This window comes from Heterodontus francisci, chromosome 15, assembly GCF_036365525.1.
Source record: "Heterodontus francisci isolate sHetFra1 chromosome 15, sHetFra1.hap1, whole genome shotgun sequence".
Classification (NCBI taxonomy): domain Eukaryota; kingdom Metazoa; phylum Chordata; class Chondrichthyes; order Heterodontiformes; family Heterodontidae; genus Heterodontus; species Heterodontus francisci.
In genome coordinates, this window is record NC_090385.1 from 5,953,495 (window position 1) to 5,972,857 (window position 19,363).

A 19,363-nucleotide genomic window follows, 5' to 3' on the forward strand; every position below is an offset into this window, starting at 1 on the left:
ACCACCTTTTGTGTGAAGAAGTGCTTCCTGACATCGCCCCTGAGTGCACTAGTTCTAATTTTAAGGTTATTCTGCTGGTTCTGGACACCCCACCAGAGGAAATAGTTTCTCTCTATCGACCTTATCGACTCCTCTGATCATCTTAAACAACTCAATTAGATCATCCCTTAATCTTCTGCACTCAAGGTAGTGCAAGCTTAGCCTATTCAACCTGTTCTCATAATTTAACCCTTTTGCTCTGTGTGCTCTCTTCAATAGCTGCAATATCCTTTTTGTAATGTGGTGGCCGGGACCATACACATTATTTTAAGTGTGATCTCACCAATGATTTATAAGCCTCACTATTTCAGCTCAACATTGACCTTTTAATTCAATCAACATTTTTCCATGCACATTATTTTATTTCTATTTGAGAATTGAATTTTTTTGTCCCGATGTGTAGTACTATGCATTTCTCTGCATCGAATTTCATCTGCTAACCGTCTGCCCAATTCCCAAGTATATTAATTCCTCCTGTAGCTTATCCTGTCTACCACTTTCATTAACTTTGTATTAGCTGCAAATTTAGCCACTGTGCTTGTGATTCATAGCTCCAGATCATTTATAAAAAAAGATGCTAAACAAAAGAGGTCCCAAAGTAATTTAAACATTGCATCGCAGTACGTTCATGCTCCACAAGTTTAATATTGATGCAGAGTCAAAATGGCTTTGCTGCAGACCTAATCTTGAAATGCGAATCCTGAGGGGGATCTGCAGAGATTCACTAGAATGGTACCAGGGATGAAGGACTTCAGATATGTGGGGAGAGCAGAAAAGCTGGGATTGTTCTCCTGACAGCAGTGAAGGTTAAGGGGAGATTTAATAGAGGTGTTCCAAATTATGAAGGTTTTGGATAGAGTAAATAAGGAGAAACTGCTCCACTGGCAGGAAGATCGGTGACCAGAAAAACACAGATTTAAGATAACTGATAAAAGAACCAGGGGAGAGATGAGAATCTTTTTTCACAGTTATGGTCTGGAATGCGCTGCCTGAAAGGGCAGTGGAAGCAGATTCAGTAGTAACTTTCGAAAGACAATTGGATAAATACTTGAAAATTAAAAATTTCCAGGGCTATGGGGAACACAAGAAATAGGAACAAGAGCAGACCATATGGCCCATCAAGCATGCACTGCCATTCAATACAATCATGGCTGACCTTAGGCTTCAACTCCACTTTCTCTCCTGCTCACCATATCCCTTGATTCCCTCAGAGACCAAAAATCTGGCTATCCCAGCCTTCAAAGAGCAGGGGAATGAGTCTAACTGGATCGCTTTTTCAAAGAGGTGGCATAGGTACAATGGGCCAAATGGCCTCCTTTTATGCTCTTTTACTCCATGCACTGATTCTCAAGGGAAGCTGTGAGAGACCCCTAGGAGCAGAGTCTCACTCTGCTTCACTCTGGCATCAGTTCAGGTCCTGGCTCCAGATTCAGGCTGCGGTTACATTTGAACAACAGCGTTGGTGAAGAAGCGTAATCACCCAGTGAAAACACTACAGTTACCACACAAGGTTGGTCTTTCACCCTTTGGGTGTCCCCTTGGGCCTTGTCTGCTTGAAATTTATCCTTTTCACTCGAATCATTTTTATTTTCTCTCTGACTTTGTAGAGCCTGTGTTGACACGAGCGAATGTGGAGACCTGAGTAGCTGCAGAGTGCTGAGGAACTACAGAGAAGGTTATGAGTATGCACAGCTGGGCAAGTCCGAAATGCTGAATTACTCCATCAACGTGTATGATGATGGGAACACTCTTTGCATCGTCACCAACGCAGGTGAGTACCAGAGGATTGGAGGTCTGCGAGCGTTGTACCATTGTTTAAAAAGGGTGTGAGGGATAGACCAAATAATTTTAGGCCGGTCAGTCTGACCTCGGTGGTGGGTAAATTATTAGAATCAATTCTGAGAGACAGGATAAACTGCCACTTCGAAAGGCACGGATTAATCAGGGATAGTCAGCATGGATTTGTTAAAGGAAGGTCGTGTCTTACTAACTTGATTGAATTTTTTTGAGGAAGTAACAAGGAGGATTGATGAGGGTAGTGCAGTGGATCTGGTCTACATTTTAGTAAGGCATTTGACAAGGTCCCACACGACAGACTGGGTCAGAAAAATGAAAGCCCATGGGATACAGGGGAATGTGGCAAGCTGGATCCAAAATTGGCTCAATGACAGGAAACAAAGGGATGACGGATGTTTTTGTGAATGGAAAGCTGTTTCCAGTGGCGTTGCACAGGGCTCGGTGTTGGGTCCCTTGCCGTTTGTGGTATATATTAATGATTTGGACATAAATGTGGGAGACATGACTGGGAAATTTGCAGATGACACAAAAATTGGCCGTGTCGTTAATAGTGAAGAGGATAGCTGTAGACTCCAGAACGATATCAATGGTTTGGTTGAGTGGGTGGCAAAGTGGCAAATGGAATTCAATTCAGCGAAGTGTGAGGTAATGCATTTTGGGGAGGGCAAATAAAGGAAGGGAATACACAATAAACGGGAGGATATTGAGAGGGGTAGAAGAAGTGAGAGACCTAGGAGTGCATGTCCCACAGGTCCCTGAAGGTGGCAGGACAGGTAGATAGAGTGGCGCAGTGGTTAGCACCGCAGCCTCACAGCTCCAGCGACCCGGGTTCAATTCTGGGTACTGCCTGTGTGGAGTTTGCAAGTTCTCCCTGTGTCGGCGTGGGTTTCCTCCGGGTGCTCTGGTTTCCTCCCACATGCCAAAGACTTGCTGGTTGATAGGTTAATTGGCCATGATAAATTGCCCCTAGTATAGGTAGGTGGTAGGGAAATATAGGGACAGGTGGGGATGTGATAGGAATATGGAATTAATGCAGTATTAGTATAAAATGGGTGGTTGATGGTCGGCACAGACTCAGTGGGCCGAAGGGCCTGTTTTAGTGCTGTATCTCTAAACTAAACTAAACATAAAGTGGTGAAGAAGGCATATGGAATGCTTTCCTTTATTGGCCAAGGTATAGAATTCAAAAGCAGGGATGTAATGCTGGAACTGTATAAAATGCTGGTTAGGCAACAGCTGGAGTATAACATACAGTTCTGGTCACCACATTACAGGAAGGACATAATTGCTCTGGAGACAGTACAGAGCAGATTTACAAGAATGTTGCCAGGGCTTGAAAATGTTGCAGCTATGAGGAAAGATTGGATAGGCTAGGGTTGTTTTCTTTAGAACAGAGGAGGCTGGGGGGTGACTGAATTGAGGTGTACAAAATTATGAGGGGCCTATACAGAGTAGACAGGAAGGACCTGTTTCCCCTTGGAGAGGTCAATTACCAGGGGGCACAGATTTAAGATGTTTAACAAGAAGGATTAGAGGGGACATGGTGAAAAACCTTTTAACCCAGAGGGTGGTGGATGTCTGGAATTCACTGCCCCGATACCTGGACATGCACCTGGAGTGCTATAACCTGCAAGGCTATGGACCAGGTGCTGAAAGGTGGGATTAGATTGGGTGGCTAGTTTTTTCAGCTGGCCCAAACACGATGGGCTGGATGGCCTCCTTCTGTGCCTTTTCTATAGTTCTGTAGTACGCAATGGGAAGGAATATGCTCATCATCTGTCTTTCTTTTTAAAAAAAAGCGCCCAGAAATAAGCTGAAGCTGTGTTCCCAACCTGGGGAAAGCAAAACACAGATATCCTTAGTCAAGAAGAATCAGAAAGGAGATGAGTTTTTTTTTTTAAACGCAGGACGTTGTTGTGATCTGGAACACACTGCACTAAAAAAGTGGTGGAAGAAGATTCAATAGTAATTTTCAAAAGGAAATGAGATAAAAAGTTGAAAAAATTGCAAGGCTAAGGGACAGAGCTGGGGGAGTGGGACTAAATTGGATAGCTCTTTTATAAAAGCTGGCTTAGGTTTGATGGCCGAACGGCCGCCTCCTGTGCACTACCTTTCTACAAAAAAGGTGTCCTCTTTATCTACACAGGGTCCCATGGAACGCATGTAGCTGCAATAGCTGCTGGACACTTCCCAGATGAACCAGAAAGGAACGGTGTAGCTCCTGGGGCTCAGATATTAGCCATCAAGGTGGCCGACTCCAGGTTAAACACCATGGAAACTGGGACCAGCTTAATCCGTGCGGTAAGTGGTATTCTGTTCATTGATTATTGGTGTGTTATTGTAGCAAGGAATTGCTTCCGATTATTTGGTAGTGTACTCAGATCAGCTCTGTAGAATGTAGTTTTGTGAGTCGGATGCATCATCCATTGTGTACGACGTGTTTGTCCCTCCTTCTGGAGAGTTGGATACTTCCAGTCTCTGTGTTGAAGTGAAATGAATCACTTTCCCTTTGTCACATTGCTTGTCGGCCACTCCAGTAAAAGTTGATTTCTGCTATCCTGACTGCGCATCATGGATAAAGTCCCTACTTCAAATTTTTTTCCTCTGCCCAATGCTCTCCTGGGTGGCCTCCCACCTTCCACCTTCCATAGTCTTCAGCTCATCCAAAATTCTGCTGCCCGTATCCTATCCCACACCAAGTGCCGCTCACCCATTGCCCTGTGTTTGCTGACTTGCATTGGTTCATAGTCCACCAACACCTTGTTTTCAATATTCTCATCTTCGTGTTTGATTCCCTCCAACCCTTCCCCATCTCTGAAACCTCTTCCAGCCCAACAGCCATCCAAGGATTCTGATCTCCAATTCTGGTCTCTTGTGCATCCCTACTTTATTTGTCCCATCATAGGCAGCCATGCCTTCAGCTCCGGAATTACTTCCCTTGCCTCCCCCCCTTTAAAATGCTGTTCAAAACCTACATTTTTTATTGGAATATCTCCATTGGTTCAGTATCAATTTATGTCTGATTATGCTCCTGTTAACACCATTATCATTGTATTGTGCAAGTATCAGGATGGTAAAAAGTAATCTGGATGGATCTTGGTCTTTTTCATCTAGCAATTCCGATGTTCTTAACCTCCTCTACCCACCATCTTAATGGGACGTCAGACTGTTTATTTGTCAGTTCCGAAGAAGGGTCACTGACCCGAAACGTTAACTCTGCTTCTCTTTCCACAGATGCTGCCAGACCTGCTGAGTGAATCCAGCATTTCTTGTTTTTGTTTATTTAACCAGTTTATTTTAAACAGGCTAACTCCTGCAATAAAGTAGAGGCTAGAGAAATGTTGTAAGAGAATGTTAACTATTCACCTGCTGAAGTCACCAACAGTAATTTCTAGGCTATAATGTAACCTGGGATAATTTTTAATAGTTTAATGTATGAAGGCACTTTAAAAATAATAAAGTCTCTTTTCGTCAGTTGCAAACAATCACAAGTGTCTTACCTTCAATTTTCCAGATGATCGAGGTGATCAATTACAAGTGTGACCTTGTAAATTACAGCTACGGTGAAGCAGCTCATTGGGCTAACTCAGGGTAGGTAGAAATCTATCCTGTGTTACAGTGGTGAAAACTGGACAAATGCTGAGCGTATTTAATGAGCAGCCTTATTGGCAGCTGCCTACTGGTGACAGCTACAGAAAACTTATTCACTTGTAAACTGTACTGTAATCTATACAGAACAAAGTATGAAAGCACGTTATGTGTCAGCATAATCCTCATATATCTGCGCCATTGTTCCATGTGGTTGCACAAACATAGAATTAACAGCACAGAAACAGGCCATTTGGCCCAACTGGTCCCTGCTTGTATTTATGCTTCCCATGAGTGTTTTCCCACCCTCCTTCATCTCACCCTATCAACATATCGTTCTATTCCTTTCTCCCTCATGTACTTATCTAACTTCCCCTTAAATGTATATTCAAGACTCCTCCGTGGTAGCGAGTTCACATTCTCACCGTTCTGAGTGAAGTAATTTCACCTGAATTAATTATTGACTATCTTATATTTATAACCTCTAGTTTCTTGACCCCTAGAAACTCAAAGTTGTGTTTGTCACTGCCCTTTTATGTAACATTTAAGGCTGCGTTTGCTGATAACACAGCTACCAGGTGGCGCTGCACTGGCCCATGCGCAAATGCAGCCTGTTCAACTAAAACGTCACAGTCAGCGACGTTCGGGCAGCTTCCAGGACTAAAGATGGCGCTGCTCAAATAATCACACGAAGGCAACGTAAACACATGGCCGGAGAGATCGGCTGGCTGGGGAATGGCCGGAAGGAGCAGGCGGTGGTTGGGGAATGGCCAAAGAGAGCAGGCGGGCGGGGGGGAATGGCCGGAGAGAGCGGGCGGTGGGGTGGGGGGGGGGGGGGTGGGTGGTGGAGAATGGCCGGAGAGATCGAGGGGAGGGGGCGAATTGCCGGAGAGAGTGGGGGGGGGGGTGCGCAGGAGGAGAGCGCACCCGCCGACACCAAGGCCTTCGGCCGCTCTCTCCCCCCACACCCCGCTTTCTCCCCTCTTCTCTGCTTGCTCTCCCGCGTTATGCGATGACGTCATCTGGGCATGCGTGTACCAGTCCTGGCAATTTATGTGATGACGTCATCCGCGCATGCGCCAACCAGTCTTGGCAATGCGGAACGCAGCGCACGCGCAGAGAGCAGGAGCCCATTTGTGCATGTGCGCAGGTTGGCGCAGTCGAATGACGTCCCCGCCGGCTGTGTCGTCAAGAATCACTTTGAAAATTTACCACATCAGGAAGCTGGAGCCATGACTGCAAGCTGCTGCAAAAATAGAAAGGAACAATAGTTTGTTTTTATTGGCATTGTTTGATAAAGCTTACTCAATCCACTAACATTTTAATTACAAATGGGGATCTGAATATCCCAGTTTATTGATATCAATCTTTCAGCAGATTGACAAATTCACGATTGTGAGAAAAACAAAGCTGCCTTCTCCTCTCTGCCAACTCCAGCAAGGCTTTATGTAAAAAGGGCAGACTGAAAACAAATGTGAATGGAATTAACTTTTTGATGTTTTTGGACAGAAGCCAGACCTGTCAAATCTTTCTTACTTGGTTGGTGATTTGCCCTTTACTGTGAGAGTCTCTGTCTAGCCCTATCCATTTCACCAGACTTGCAATCTGATTTACTTTTTATTTCAATAGACGTACAATCTGACTGTCAGAGTTAAACCGAGCTCTAGCCATTTCATCGACTTAGTATCACAGAAATGACAGTGCGAAAGGGGGTGATTATTTTCATTGAGTCTGTGCTAGCAACCTACGTTAATTCCCTTTCCTAATATACTTGTATATTCATTATTACTCTTCCAGGGATAAAGGATTACAGTTATCTGGATAGACTGGAGAAGCTGAGATTATTCTCCTTAGAGCAGAGAAGGCTGAGAGGAGATTTGATAGAGGCGTTTAAAATCATGAAGGATTTAGATGGAGTAAATAAAGTGAAACTGTTTCCAGTGGCTGAAGGTTTTATAAACAGAGGGCACAGATTTAAGATGATTGGCAAAAGAACCAGAGGAAACATGAGGAAAACTTTTTTTACCGCAACAAGTTGTTAGGAATAATTGCTTGGTCGTACAGTATTGCTGAAAAAAGAGACTTGCTTTCGAAGCTTTTCATCTTGTACTCGTCAGGACAGATGCAAGAATGCCAAATTTCAGAGGAAGCAGGGGTTTGGCCTGACAGTACGTAATGGCACTCAGGCCTGATTGCACTGTTAATGACCCTTAACTTTATGTGAGTTATCTGTTTGCCCTTTTATCAAAGGCATTAAAATAGAAGGCCTACAGAATGTCATAGGAACTTGCTACCAGGCTCGTGTGTCAGAATCGGAGAAATATTCCATTCTCTAGAAGTTATTTTCATCAGAAAAACTCACCAACAAATATGAATGCTAAAATGTAATAGAATAATCTAAATGGCTTAAGTTGCTTCTTTGATGTCGCAAAGCATCACACAGAGAAGCGCAAAGGAAGGGAGTAACTGGGAAAAGAGACTGAAGGGATAGTTGAAAAGATTGCTTTGGAGGAAGGATTTGAAGATTGGGTGGGGTGTTATGCAGGGGAGCAGAAGTGTGGCGAATGGTTTACGGAGACCATGCCAGGATAGAGGGCTAAGGCAGCTGAATGCTGGCCCCATTTGTGGAGCAGAAAGATGGGGGAATACAAGTAGGCCAGGCTGAAGATTTTGCTTTCGTTGTGCTGGGAGAAAGGGACTCAAATGGATAAATTAATTAAAGCAAATAACCAACTTGGCAGCTGGTTGAGGCTTTCTGATAACTGAAGTAAGGGCTCCAGGGACCATACAGAATCACAATTAACTAGAAATTTCCCTCTGTGATATTTGTGGATGAGTGTCAATATCTTACTGAGTCATTCTTCCATTTGCTTTTTTAAAGGAGCTATTAATCTGTACAATTTAATACATTTTGAAATAAGGATAAAGAGAAGAAATACACCTTAAATGGTAAGATGGGGATGCAGAAGCAGAGGGATCTTGCTGTGCAGATAAGATGGTTATTAAAAATGGTAACATAAATTGGAATGTTCCAAGGGAAAAACAAGTGGTATCCTTATTATCTTTCTAGAAGCAAAGAATAAAAAAACATATTGAACTTGCAACTGACCTTAGTTAACCTGCCATTAAAATATTGTGTACAGTTTTGTACATCCCATTAAAGAACAGTGCAGTCTAGGGTCACTGGGATATTACTAGGGATAAGGGGTATAGTCACGAGAGACACTTGAGAAGTTAAACTGTTGTTCAATCAAACGGAGAAAGTTAACAGATGACCTGATTTAAGTCTTCAAAATTGTCAAGTGTTATAAGTGAGAGTTTGTACCAACCAGTGAAAACAATCATTATGAGAGGGCACAAGTTGAAGATAATAACCAAAAGAATTAAAGGGGAGGTTAGAAAAAAATGTCTTTGCACAGAGTGGTTAGAATGTGGAATACTCTGCTGCAAACCATTTTTGAAGCAGAGTCCATAAATTCTTGAAAAAGGAAGTAAGTTGTTTATTGAAAGAGTTGAATATGAAATTGTATCAGGAGTGGGATTAGACAAGATGGGATATCACAGGGTAGGGAGCATGAGAAAGCGTGTGAAACTAGACTGGAAGTGATATTAGAGCTACCGGGGTTGAGTAGGAGAGTGGGGATAAACTGGATGAGATGGCATATTAAAGGGCATTCAGAGTGGGATTAGACGAGATAGCATATAGAGAAAAGCCCCACCCAAACTTCAGAATCTTCCTCAAAACCAATCTTTTCAATTATCCCTTCAGTCATTTTCTCTGATGGAAGGTCATAGACCTGGAACGTTAACTCTGCTTCTCTCCACAGATGCTGCCAGATCTGTTGAGTATTTCCAGCACTTTCTGTTTTTATATTAGCCCAAACTTGATGGGTCAAATAGCCTATTTCAGGAACATCCTATGAATTGGCCTCAGTGCCTTTGGACTAGGGAGTTAATAAAATAAGACAGAGTTGCAGGAAAAGAGCAGGGGATAATAAGTAGCTTTTTCAAACAGCTGGCACAGACATGATAGACCAAATGCCCTCCTTCTTTGAAGTATGATTCTGTGATATTTCTGTTCTGCTCTTTCATCCAGGCGTATTTGCAAGATAATTGACGAAGCAGTTTTGAAGCACGATGTTATTTTTGTGTCCAGTGCTGGTAACAATGGGCCCTGTCTCTCCACTGTCGGCAGTCCAGGAGGTACTTCCACTAATATCATTGGTAAGTATGATATTAGAGAGAGATAATCACTGAAACAGGCCCTTCGGCCCACCGAGTCTGTGCCGACCATCAACCACCCATTTATACTAATCCTATATTAATCCCATATTCCCTAACACATCCTCACCTTCCCTCAATTCTCCTACCACTACCTATACTAGGAGCAATTTACAATGGCCAATTTACCTATCAACCTGCAAGTCTTTGGCTGTGGGGGGAAACCGGAGCACCCGGCGGAAACCCACGCGGTCACAGGGAGAACTTGCAAACACCGCACAGGCAGTAGCCAGAACTGAACCCGGGTCGCTGGAGCTGTGAGGCTGTGGTGCTAACCACTGCGCCGCCCATTAGTGTGCTACTAAAGCAATGAGCAAACACCCTTTGTCGCTAAATTAATGAATATGACTTAAATCTCATCTCATTGAACCATACTGGGTGAATGTTTCCCCTGACTGGGGAGTCTAGAATTATGGGGTTACACTCTCATTTAGGACTGAGATGAGGGGAAACTTCTTCACTCATAGGGTTGTGAATCTTTGGAATTCTCTACCCCAGAGAGCTGTGAGTACTCAGTCGTTGAATCTATTCAAGACAGAGATCGATAGATTTTTGGGAATTATGGGATGTAGGGATAGTGTGGGAAGGTGGAATTGAGGTAGAAGATCAGCCATGATCATATTGGATGGCAGAGCAGGCTTGAAGGGCTGAATGACCTACTCCTGTTCCTATTTCTTATGTTCCTAACTAGTTAAAGTCGAAATGCTTATGGACCACTCTACTTTGAAAACAGTTTTGCTACCATAAATTTCTGTTTTGTATTTTTTTTGAATAGTTACGGAACTCCTCCTGCACACTCCCCACACTTCTTTAACACTAGACTTCTCATCCCGCAATCCTCCCACTCTTCTGTCAGCAGCTATTAATTCAGCACCTCAATCTTGCCACAAACAGCTCCCTACCCAGATCCATGGAGGGATTTTAAGGAGGTTAAAGGTAGGGAGGGGTGATGTCATGGAGGGATTTTAATACCTCCTTGACATCACCCCACCCTACCTCTAACCTCCTTCATGAAGCCCTACAACCCTCCGAATTTCTCAACTCTGGTCTCTTGATCATCAATGGTGCAATCATCTTTTTTTTTCAAAAACTGTGCTTTATTCATAAACGTTTGTAAAAAAAAAATGTATTACAGGAAAGTTCAAAACAGTTCAAATTTGAATTTTGGAAAGTTCAATCGATACAGAACATGAGTTGCCTCACAACTCTTTCCATTCCATTTTATATGCGATGTACATTTGCATTACACAGCAAAAAACATATTTGGTGCATACAGCCTGAGGGGTTGTACACGGGTTTCAGCCCCTCGGTATAATATGGCAGGAGGACTTTACAATGTGGCCTTTCCCGAATGGTGCAAAGATCATCGTGCCGGCTGCTGCCTGAGGCCCAAACACTGGAATTTTCCCCCCTAAATCGCTTCATCTGTCCTCCTTCCTTTAAGAAAACCCTTTTGGCTACCTGTTCAATATCAGACTCGGGTACTGTAGCATAGTGGTTATGCAACTGAACTAGCAATCTAGTGGCCCGGAATAATGATGAGGAAACATGAGTTCAACTCCTACCATGGCAGTTAAGGGATTTAAATTCAGATAATTAAATAAATCTGGAATAAAAAGCAGGTATCAGTAATGGTGATCGTGAAACTACCAGATTGTTGTAAAAATGTATCTGGTTCACCTAATGTCCTTTCAGAAATGAAATCTGCTGTCCTTACCTGGTCTGGCCTCTATGTGACTCCAGATCCACAGCAATGTGGTTGACTCTTAGTCAAGCCACTCAATTGTATTCAAGCAGGCAGCTCAGCACCACCTTCTCAAGGGCAATTAGAGGTGGGCAATAAATGCTGGCCATTCCAATGATGCCTACATTCTATGACTGAATAAAACAAAAATCTCCTTCACTAGCTTGGTATCAGTTATTGTCTAATAATGTTCCTATTAAGGGTCTTGGGAAGCTTTCCTGCATTAAAGGCACGATATAGATGCAAGTATTTTTCTGCCTTGTCTCTTACCTTCCTGCATTCCAAATCTTCTTAAAGCTTTTTCCAGAGACTTTTTCCCAGGGTGGAAAGGGCTATCACCAGGGGGCATAATTTTAAGGTGATTGGAGGAAGGTGTGGGGAGATGTCAGAGGTAGGTTCTTTAGACAGAGAGTGGTGGGTGCGCAGATACATTAGGGGCATTTAAGCGACTCTTGGATAGGTACATGGATGATAGTAGAATGAAGGGTAGGTAGTTAGTTTGATCTTAGAGTAGGGGCCCCAACAACCCCACTGCCTTGTGGGCGTCTCGGGAGAGACCAAGGCTAAGGGAGTAAACCCTAACAGAAAATCCGGAGCGGAACCCCGTAGGCGGTCATGTGTCACCTTTGGCATGTTTCCGGCAGTTCCTGCAGCCATACTGGTGCCAAACGTCGTGTCCTGCACTCCTTTGGACCCCACCAGAAAGGCCGAGAGGGGGGTTTTGACGACTGGGCAACTCTCAACCTCCATAAATTTGCCCAGGCATGCGCCATGGAGAGGTCACTCCATAGTTGCCTCACAGCGACTAAAACAACACGGAAGGCAGCAGTTACGGGTTATAAGTCCAGATAAATTGGCGTAGAAACTGGGCGCCACGGGTTGCCTTTGTCGGTGGGAGAGGTCATTGCACCTCACTGGACAGCTACCGCCCGCCTCAAACCGGGCAGCCCCCGGTCAATAAGGTTCTGTCCCGCCACAGTCTGCCTGCTTCAATGGGTGCTTGGAGCTCAGGGTCATTGCCCGAAAGGTGGACTGATACACCGCACCAAACAACATGAAAAAAGGAAAGACGGTACCAGCCCTTCGCTTTGCAAGCTGGAACGTCAGAACTATGTGTCCTGGCCTGTCGGAAGACCTTACACAAATCAACGATTCTCGGAAGACCGCCATCATTAACAACGAGCTCAGTAGATTCAATGTGGACATTGCAGCACTTCAGGAGACTCGCCTCCCCGCGAGTGGCTCTCTAGCAGAGCAAGACTACACCTTCTTCTGGCAGGGCAGGGATCCTGAAGAACCAAGACAGCATGGAGTGGGCTTCGCCATCAGAAACTCCTTGCTCAGCATGATAGAGCCTCCCTCAAATGGCTCGGAACGCATACTGTCCATCCGACTGCTCACCACCTCTGGTCCAGTACACCTACTCAGCATCTATGCTCCAACACTCTGCTCCGCACCTGAAGCTAAAGACCAGTTCTATGAACAACTCCATAACATCATTAGCAGCATCCCCAACACCGAACACCTATTCCTGCTGGGGGACTTTAATGCCAGGGTTGGGGCCGACCATGACTCATGGCCCTCCTGCCTTGGGCGCTATGGCGTTGGAAGGATGAATGAGAACGGGCAGAGACTGCTTGAGTTGTGTACCTATCATAACCTCTGCATCACCAACTCGTTCTTTCACACTAAACCCTGTCACCAGGTTTCATGGAGGCACCCAAGATCACGTCGTTGGCACCAGCTAGACCTCATTGTCACAAGGCGAGCCGCCTTAAACAGTGTTCAAATCACAGGCAGCTTCCACAGTGCGGACTGCGACACCGACCACTCCCTGGTGTGCAGCAAGGTTAGACTCAGACCAAAGAAGTTGCATCATTCCAAGCAGAAGGGCCACCCGCGCATCAACACGAGCAGAATTTCTCACCCACAGCTGTTACAAAAATTTCTAAATTCACTTGTAACAGCCCTTCAAAACACTCCCACAGGGGATGCTGAGACCAAGTGGGCCCACATCAGAGACGCCATCTATGAGTCAGCTTTGACCACCTACGGCAAAAGTGCGAAGAGAAATGCAGACTGGTTTCAATCTCAATGAAGAGCTGGAACCTGTCATAGCCGCTAAGCGCATTGCACTTTTGAACTACAAGAAAGCCCCCAGCGATTTAACATCCGCAGCACTTAAAGCAGCCAGAAGTACTGCACAAAGAACAGCTAGGCGTTGCGCAAACGACTACTGGCAACACCTATGCAGTCATATTCAGCTGGCCTCAGACACCGGAAACATCAGAGGAATGTATGATGGCATGAAGAGAGCTCTTGGGCCAACCATCAAGAAGATCACCCCCCTCAAATCTAAATCAGGGGACATAATCACTGACCAACGCAAACAGATGGACCGCTGGGTTGAGCACTACCTAGAACTGTACTCCAGGGAGAATGCTGTCACTGAGACTGCCCTCAATGCAGCCCAGCCTCTACCAGTCATGGATGAGCTGGACATACAGCCAACCAAATCGGAACTCAGTGATGCCATTGATTCCCTAGCCAGCGGAAAAGCCCCTGGGAAGGACAGCATTACCCCTGAAATAATCAAGAGTGCCAAGCCTGCTATACTCTCAGCACTACATGAACTGCTATGCCTGTGCTGGGACGAGGGAGCAGTACCCCAGGACATGCGCGATGCCAACATCATCACCCTCTATAAAAACAAAGGTGACCGCGGTGACTGCAACAACTACCGTGGAATCTCCCTGCTCAGCATAGTGGGGAAAGTCTTTGCTCGAGTCGCTCTGAACAGGCTTCAGAAGCTGGCCGAGCGCGTCTACCCTGAGGCACAGTGTGGCTTTCGTGCAGAGAGATCGACTATTGACATGCTGTTCTCCCTTCGTCAGATACAGGAGAAATGCCGTGAACAACAGATGCCCCTCTACATTGCTTTCATTGATCTCACCAAAGCCTTTGACCTCGTCAGCAGACGTGGTCTCTTCAGACTACTAGAAAAGATCGGATGTCCACCAAAGCTACTAAGTATCATCACCTCATTCCATGACAATATGAAAGGCACAATTCAACATGGTGGCTCCTCATCAGAGCCCTTTCCTATCCTGAGTGGTGTGAAACAGGGCTGTGTTCTCGCACCCACACTTTTTGGGATTTTCTTCTCCCTGCTGCTTTCACATGCGTTCAAATCCTCTGAAGAAGGAATTTTCCTCCACACAAGATCAGGGGGCAGGTTGTTCAACCTTGCCCGTCTAAGAGCGAAGTCCAAAGTACGGAAAGTCCTCATCAGAGAACTCCTCTTTGCTGACGATGCTGCTTTAACATCTCACACTGAAGAATGCCTGCAGAGTCTCATCGACAGGTTTGCGTCTGCCTGCAATGAATTTGGCCTAACCATCAGCCTCAAGAAAACGAACATCATGGGGCAGGATGTCAGAAATGCTCCATCCATCAATATTGGCGACCACGCTCTGGAAGTGGTTCAAGAGTTCACCTACCTAGGCTCAACTATCACCAGTAACCTGTCTCTAGATGCAGAAATCAACAAGCGCATGGGTAAGGCTTCCACTGCTATGTCCAGACTGGCCAAGAGAGTGTGGGAAAATGGCGCACTGACACGGAACACAAAAGTCCGAGTGTATCAGGCCTGTGTCCTCAGTACCTTGCTCTACGGCAGCGAGGCCTGGACAACGTATGCCAGCCAAGAGCGACGTCTCAATTCATTCCATCTTCGCTGCCTTCGGAGAATACTTGGCATCAGGTGGCAGGACTATATCTCCAACACAGAAGTCCTTGAAGCGGCCAACACCCCCAGCTTATACACACTACTGAGTCAGCGGCGCTTGAGATGGCTTGGCCATGTGAGCCGCATGGAAGATGGCAGGATCCCCAAAGACACATTGTACAGCGAGCTCGCCACTGGTATCAGACCCACCGGCCGTCCATGTCTCCGTTATAAAGACGTCTGCAAACGCGACATGAAATCGTGTGACATTGATCACAAGTCGTGGGAGTCAGTTGCCAGCATTCGCCAGAGCTGGCGGGCAGCCATAAAGACAGGGCTAAATTGTGGCGAGTCGAAGAGACTTAGTAGTTGGCAGGAAAAAAGACAGAGGCGCAAGGGGAGAGCCAACTGTGCAACAGCCCCAACAAACAAATTTCTCTGCAGCACCTGTGGAAGAGCCTGTCACTCCAGAATTGGCCTTTATAGCCACTCCAGGCGCTGCTTCACAAACCACTGACCACCTCCAGGCGCGTATCCATTGTCTCTCGAGATAAGGAGGCCCAAAAGAAAAGAAAGAAAGAGTAGGTTAAAGGTTCGGCACAATATCGTGGGCCGAAGGGCCTGTACTGTGCTGTACTGTTCTATGTTCTTTGTGTTCAATCAAGACTATGAGAGAATCTATGATTCTATAGCACAAAGGAAGATGGTTGTGGTTGTTGGAGGCCTATCATCTCAGTCCCAGGACATCGCTGTAGGAGTTCCTCAAGGTAGTGTCCTAGGCCCAACCATCTTCAGCTATTTCATCAATGACTTTCCCTTCATAAGGTCAGAAGTGGGGATGTTCGCTGATGGTTACACAGTGTTCAGTACCATTCGCAGCTCCTCAGATACTGAAGCAGTCCATGCCTGCATGCAGCAAGACTTGGCAACTAACCTTCATGACAGGCAATGACCACCTCCAACAAGAAAGAATCTAACCATCAATGCCATTCAATGGCATTACCATCGCTGAATCTCCCACCGTCAATATCCTGGGAGTTACCATTGACCAGAAACTTCATTGGACAAGCCATATAAATACTGTGGCTACACGAGCAGGTCAGAAGGTAGTAATTCTGTGGTGAGTAACTTGCTTCCTGACTCCCCAAAGCCTGTTCACCATCTACAAGGCACAAGTCAGGAGTCTAATGGAATTTTCTCCACTTGCCCGAATGTGTGCAACTCCAACAGCACTCAAGAAGCTCGACACCATCCAGGACAAAGCAGCCCGCTTGATTGGCACCCCATTCACCACCTTAAAAATTCACTCCCGCCACAACCAACATACAGTAGCAGCAGGGTGTAACATCTACAAGATGCACTGCAGCAACTTGCCAAGATTCCTTCAACAGCATCTTCCAAACCCACAACCTCTGCCACCTTGATGGACAAGGGCAGCAGATGCATGGGAACACCACCACCTGCAAATTCCCCTCCAAGTTGCACACCATCCTGACTTGGAACTACTTCGCCATTCCTTCACTGTCGGTGGGTCAAAACATTGATGGTGTACCTACCTCCATGGACTGCAGCAGTTCAAGAAGGCAACTCACCTCCATCTTCTCTAGGGCAATTCAGGATGTGCAATAAATGCTGGCCTTGCTAGTGTTGCAACATGCTGTGATCAAATATTTAAAAAGTGCTGACCGTTCCCAATTGAAAACCGTAGTACCAGTTGGGTACTGCCCTGGATCCAGTCAATACTGGGCTTGTTAGTAGTCCAGTAGATTGTTAGTAGATTAGGTTCTAGGATTAGAAAGAATGCAGTGAAAATAAAATACAAGCTAATGCATTTCTCCTACAAGGAGACTTGTGAAATTTTGTTTTACACAGAAAGTACCTCCAGCACATATCGGCACGTCCCTTCTCTACCGAGAAGCCTCATCGCACACTGTTCCCAGGCAGAGGTGAACCTAATGTAGCTTTGACAGAGCTGTAGCAAGTTTCTCTTTCAAAAGGATACAATTGAATAGCAAACTATGGGCAATTACCCAGAGCTGAAACATCACAGTGTGGCGTTATAACTTTTAGGGAATTGGACATAATTTGGCTTATTGCAGGAGATCCAATATATTAATCTTGATTTGTTATTTTTTAGCAAGAAAGAAACTTGCATTTATATAGCACCTTTGACGTAGTAAAACATCCCAAGGTGCTTCACAGGAGCATTATCAAACAGAAAATTACACCAGGCAACATAAGGAGATATTAGGACTAAAAGCTTGATCAAAGAGGTAGGCTTTAAGGAATGTCTTAAAGGAAAAGAGAGGTGGAGAGGTTTAGAGGGGAATTCCAGAGCTTAGGGCCCAGGCAGATGAAGGCACTGACCAATGGCGGAACGATTAAATCTGGATGCACAGGACACAAAAATTAGATGTTTGCAGAGATCTGGAAGGGTGGTAGGGGTGAGGCCATGGAGGGATTTGAAAACAAGGATGAGTAGTTTAAAATTGAGACATGTTTCAAAGTATGGTTTACAGTTTGTTCAGTCTGTTGAATCTCTCTTCTACACAGTTGAGTATCACAAGTGCCAATGACCGTAACTTGTTGCATTATTAGGTGTTGGAGCATATGTCAGTCCAGAGATGATGGTTGCGGAATACTCAATGCGGGAGAAGCTACCAGCTAATCAATACACCTGGTCGTCGAGGGGACCTTGGTAAGAGCCTGTTGAAACACTTGTGCTTGCTTCTTTGTTACATTGTGTTAAACGGAGGCTGTGACATGGACATAGACCAAGGGTCATCATAGAAGAATGAAGAGAAAGTCATTGCAATGTGGAACACTTACCCAAAACAGGAAGCAATAGGAAAACAAACAGGAAGCCTTGCAGCCTCTCGAGTCTGTTTTGCTGTTCAATTAGATCATGACTTATCTGTATCTTGACTCCATTGCTAAGTTCTGTAACCCTTAATAATTTTACCTAACAAAAACTTATCGAACTCCATTTTGAATTTTTCAATTGGGCGATGTGGGTAGAGGTGGTGGATGGAACAGAGTTCCAGATTTCCATACTCTTTGTGTGGAGAAATGCTTTCTGACACCTCCCCTGAATGGCCTAGCTCTAATTTTAAGGTTATGCCCCTTATTCTGAACTTCTCCACCAGAGAAAATAGTTTATCTATCCTATCAAGTCCTGTTATCAGCTTAAACACCTTTTCTTTTATTCATTTGTGGGATGTGGGCATCGCTGGCTAGGCCAGCAGTTCTTGCCCTTAAACGGAATAGCTTGCCAGGCCATTTCAGAGGGCATTTAAGAGTCAAACAGATTGCTCTGGGTCTGGAGTCACATGTTGGCCAGATCAGGTAAGGACAGAATTTGTGAACCAAATGGGTTTTTACAACAATCGACAATGGTTTCATGGTCACCACGAGACTAGCTTTTAATTCCAGATTTACTAATTCAGATTTCACCATCTGCCATGGTGGGATTTGAACCCAGGCCCCCAGATCATTAGCCTGGGCTCTGGATTACTGGCCCAGTGACATTACCACCACCTCCCCCAATTAGTCATTGTGGGACTATCTTCACCACACGACTGCAGCAATTCAAGAAGAAAGCTCACCACCACCATCATCTCAAGGGCACCTAGGGATAGGCAATAAATGCTGGCTTTGCCAGTGATGCCTACGTCCTTTAATAAATAAAACAAAAATTAAATTTAAATAGCCCCTTAATATTCTATGCGCTGTTGGAATCTAATAAGTATTTGAAAAGGAAGATTATAAAAGGATATGGAGACAAGGTAAGAAAATGGAATTAGATTAGACAGCCAGCTCTTGCTGAATACCTGCCTCATTCTGTGTTGTAAATTCATTGATTGTCACATCACTGCCAGTCACGTTTAAACAAGTACCTGTATGAGTGAGAGCAATCAGTGAGTTTATAACAGGGTATCTGCATAGCTCTCTTGTGTTCACGCTGTATTGACAGCACGTGTACAGTCAAGGGACAGAGCATGCAGTGGCACTGGTGATTTCCCCATCTAACAAATCCCTGGCTTTGTGTAGGCTTCAGAGGACATAACAAACAGTCTGCATGGATGATGAAGGGAATTTGTAGACCGAATCACCACACTCTTGTACACTTCTGATTACCAGCCTAGTTCTTTTTGGTTTCGGTTGGTATTTCAGTGCTGAACTTCAAT

General features: G+C 45.0%; 1 protein-coding gene across 1 annotated transcript in view; it reads left to right on the plus strand.

Annotated features, from left to right (window-relative positions):
- Positions 1-19,363, plus strand: part of LOC137377474 (tripeptidyl-peptidase 2-like) — a 147,861-nt gene that overhangs the window by 46,757 nt on the left and 81,741 nt on the right. Inside the window, exons 6-10 of the mRNA XM_068047097.1 lie at positions 1,647-1,810; positions 3,983-4,137; positions 5,351-5,427; positions 9,521-9,648; positions 17,775-17,874. Of these exons, the coding sequence (XP_067903198.1) occupies positions 1,647-1,810; positions 3,983-4,137; positions 5,351-5,427; positions 9,521-9,648; positions 17,775-17,874 (624 nt within the window). The remainder of the gene's footprint in view (positions 1-1,646; positions 1,811-3,982; positions 4,138-5,350; positions 5,428-9,520; positions 9,649-17,774; positions 17,875-19,363) is intronic.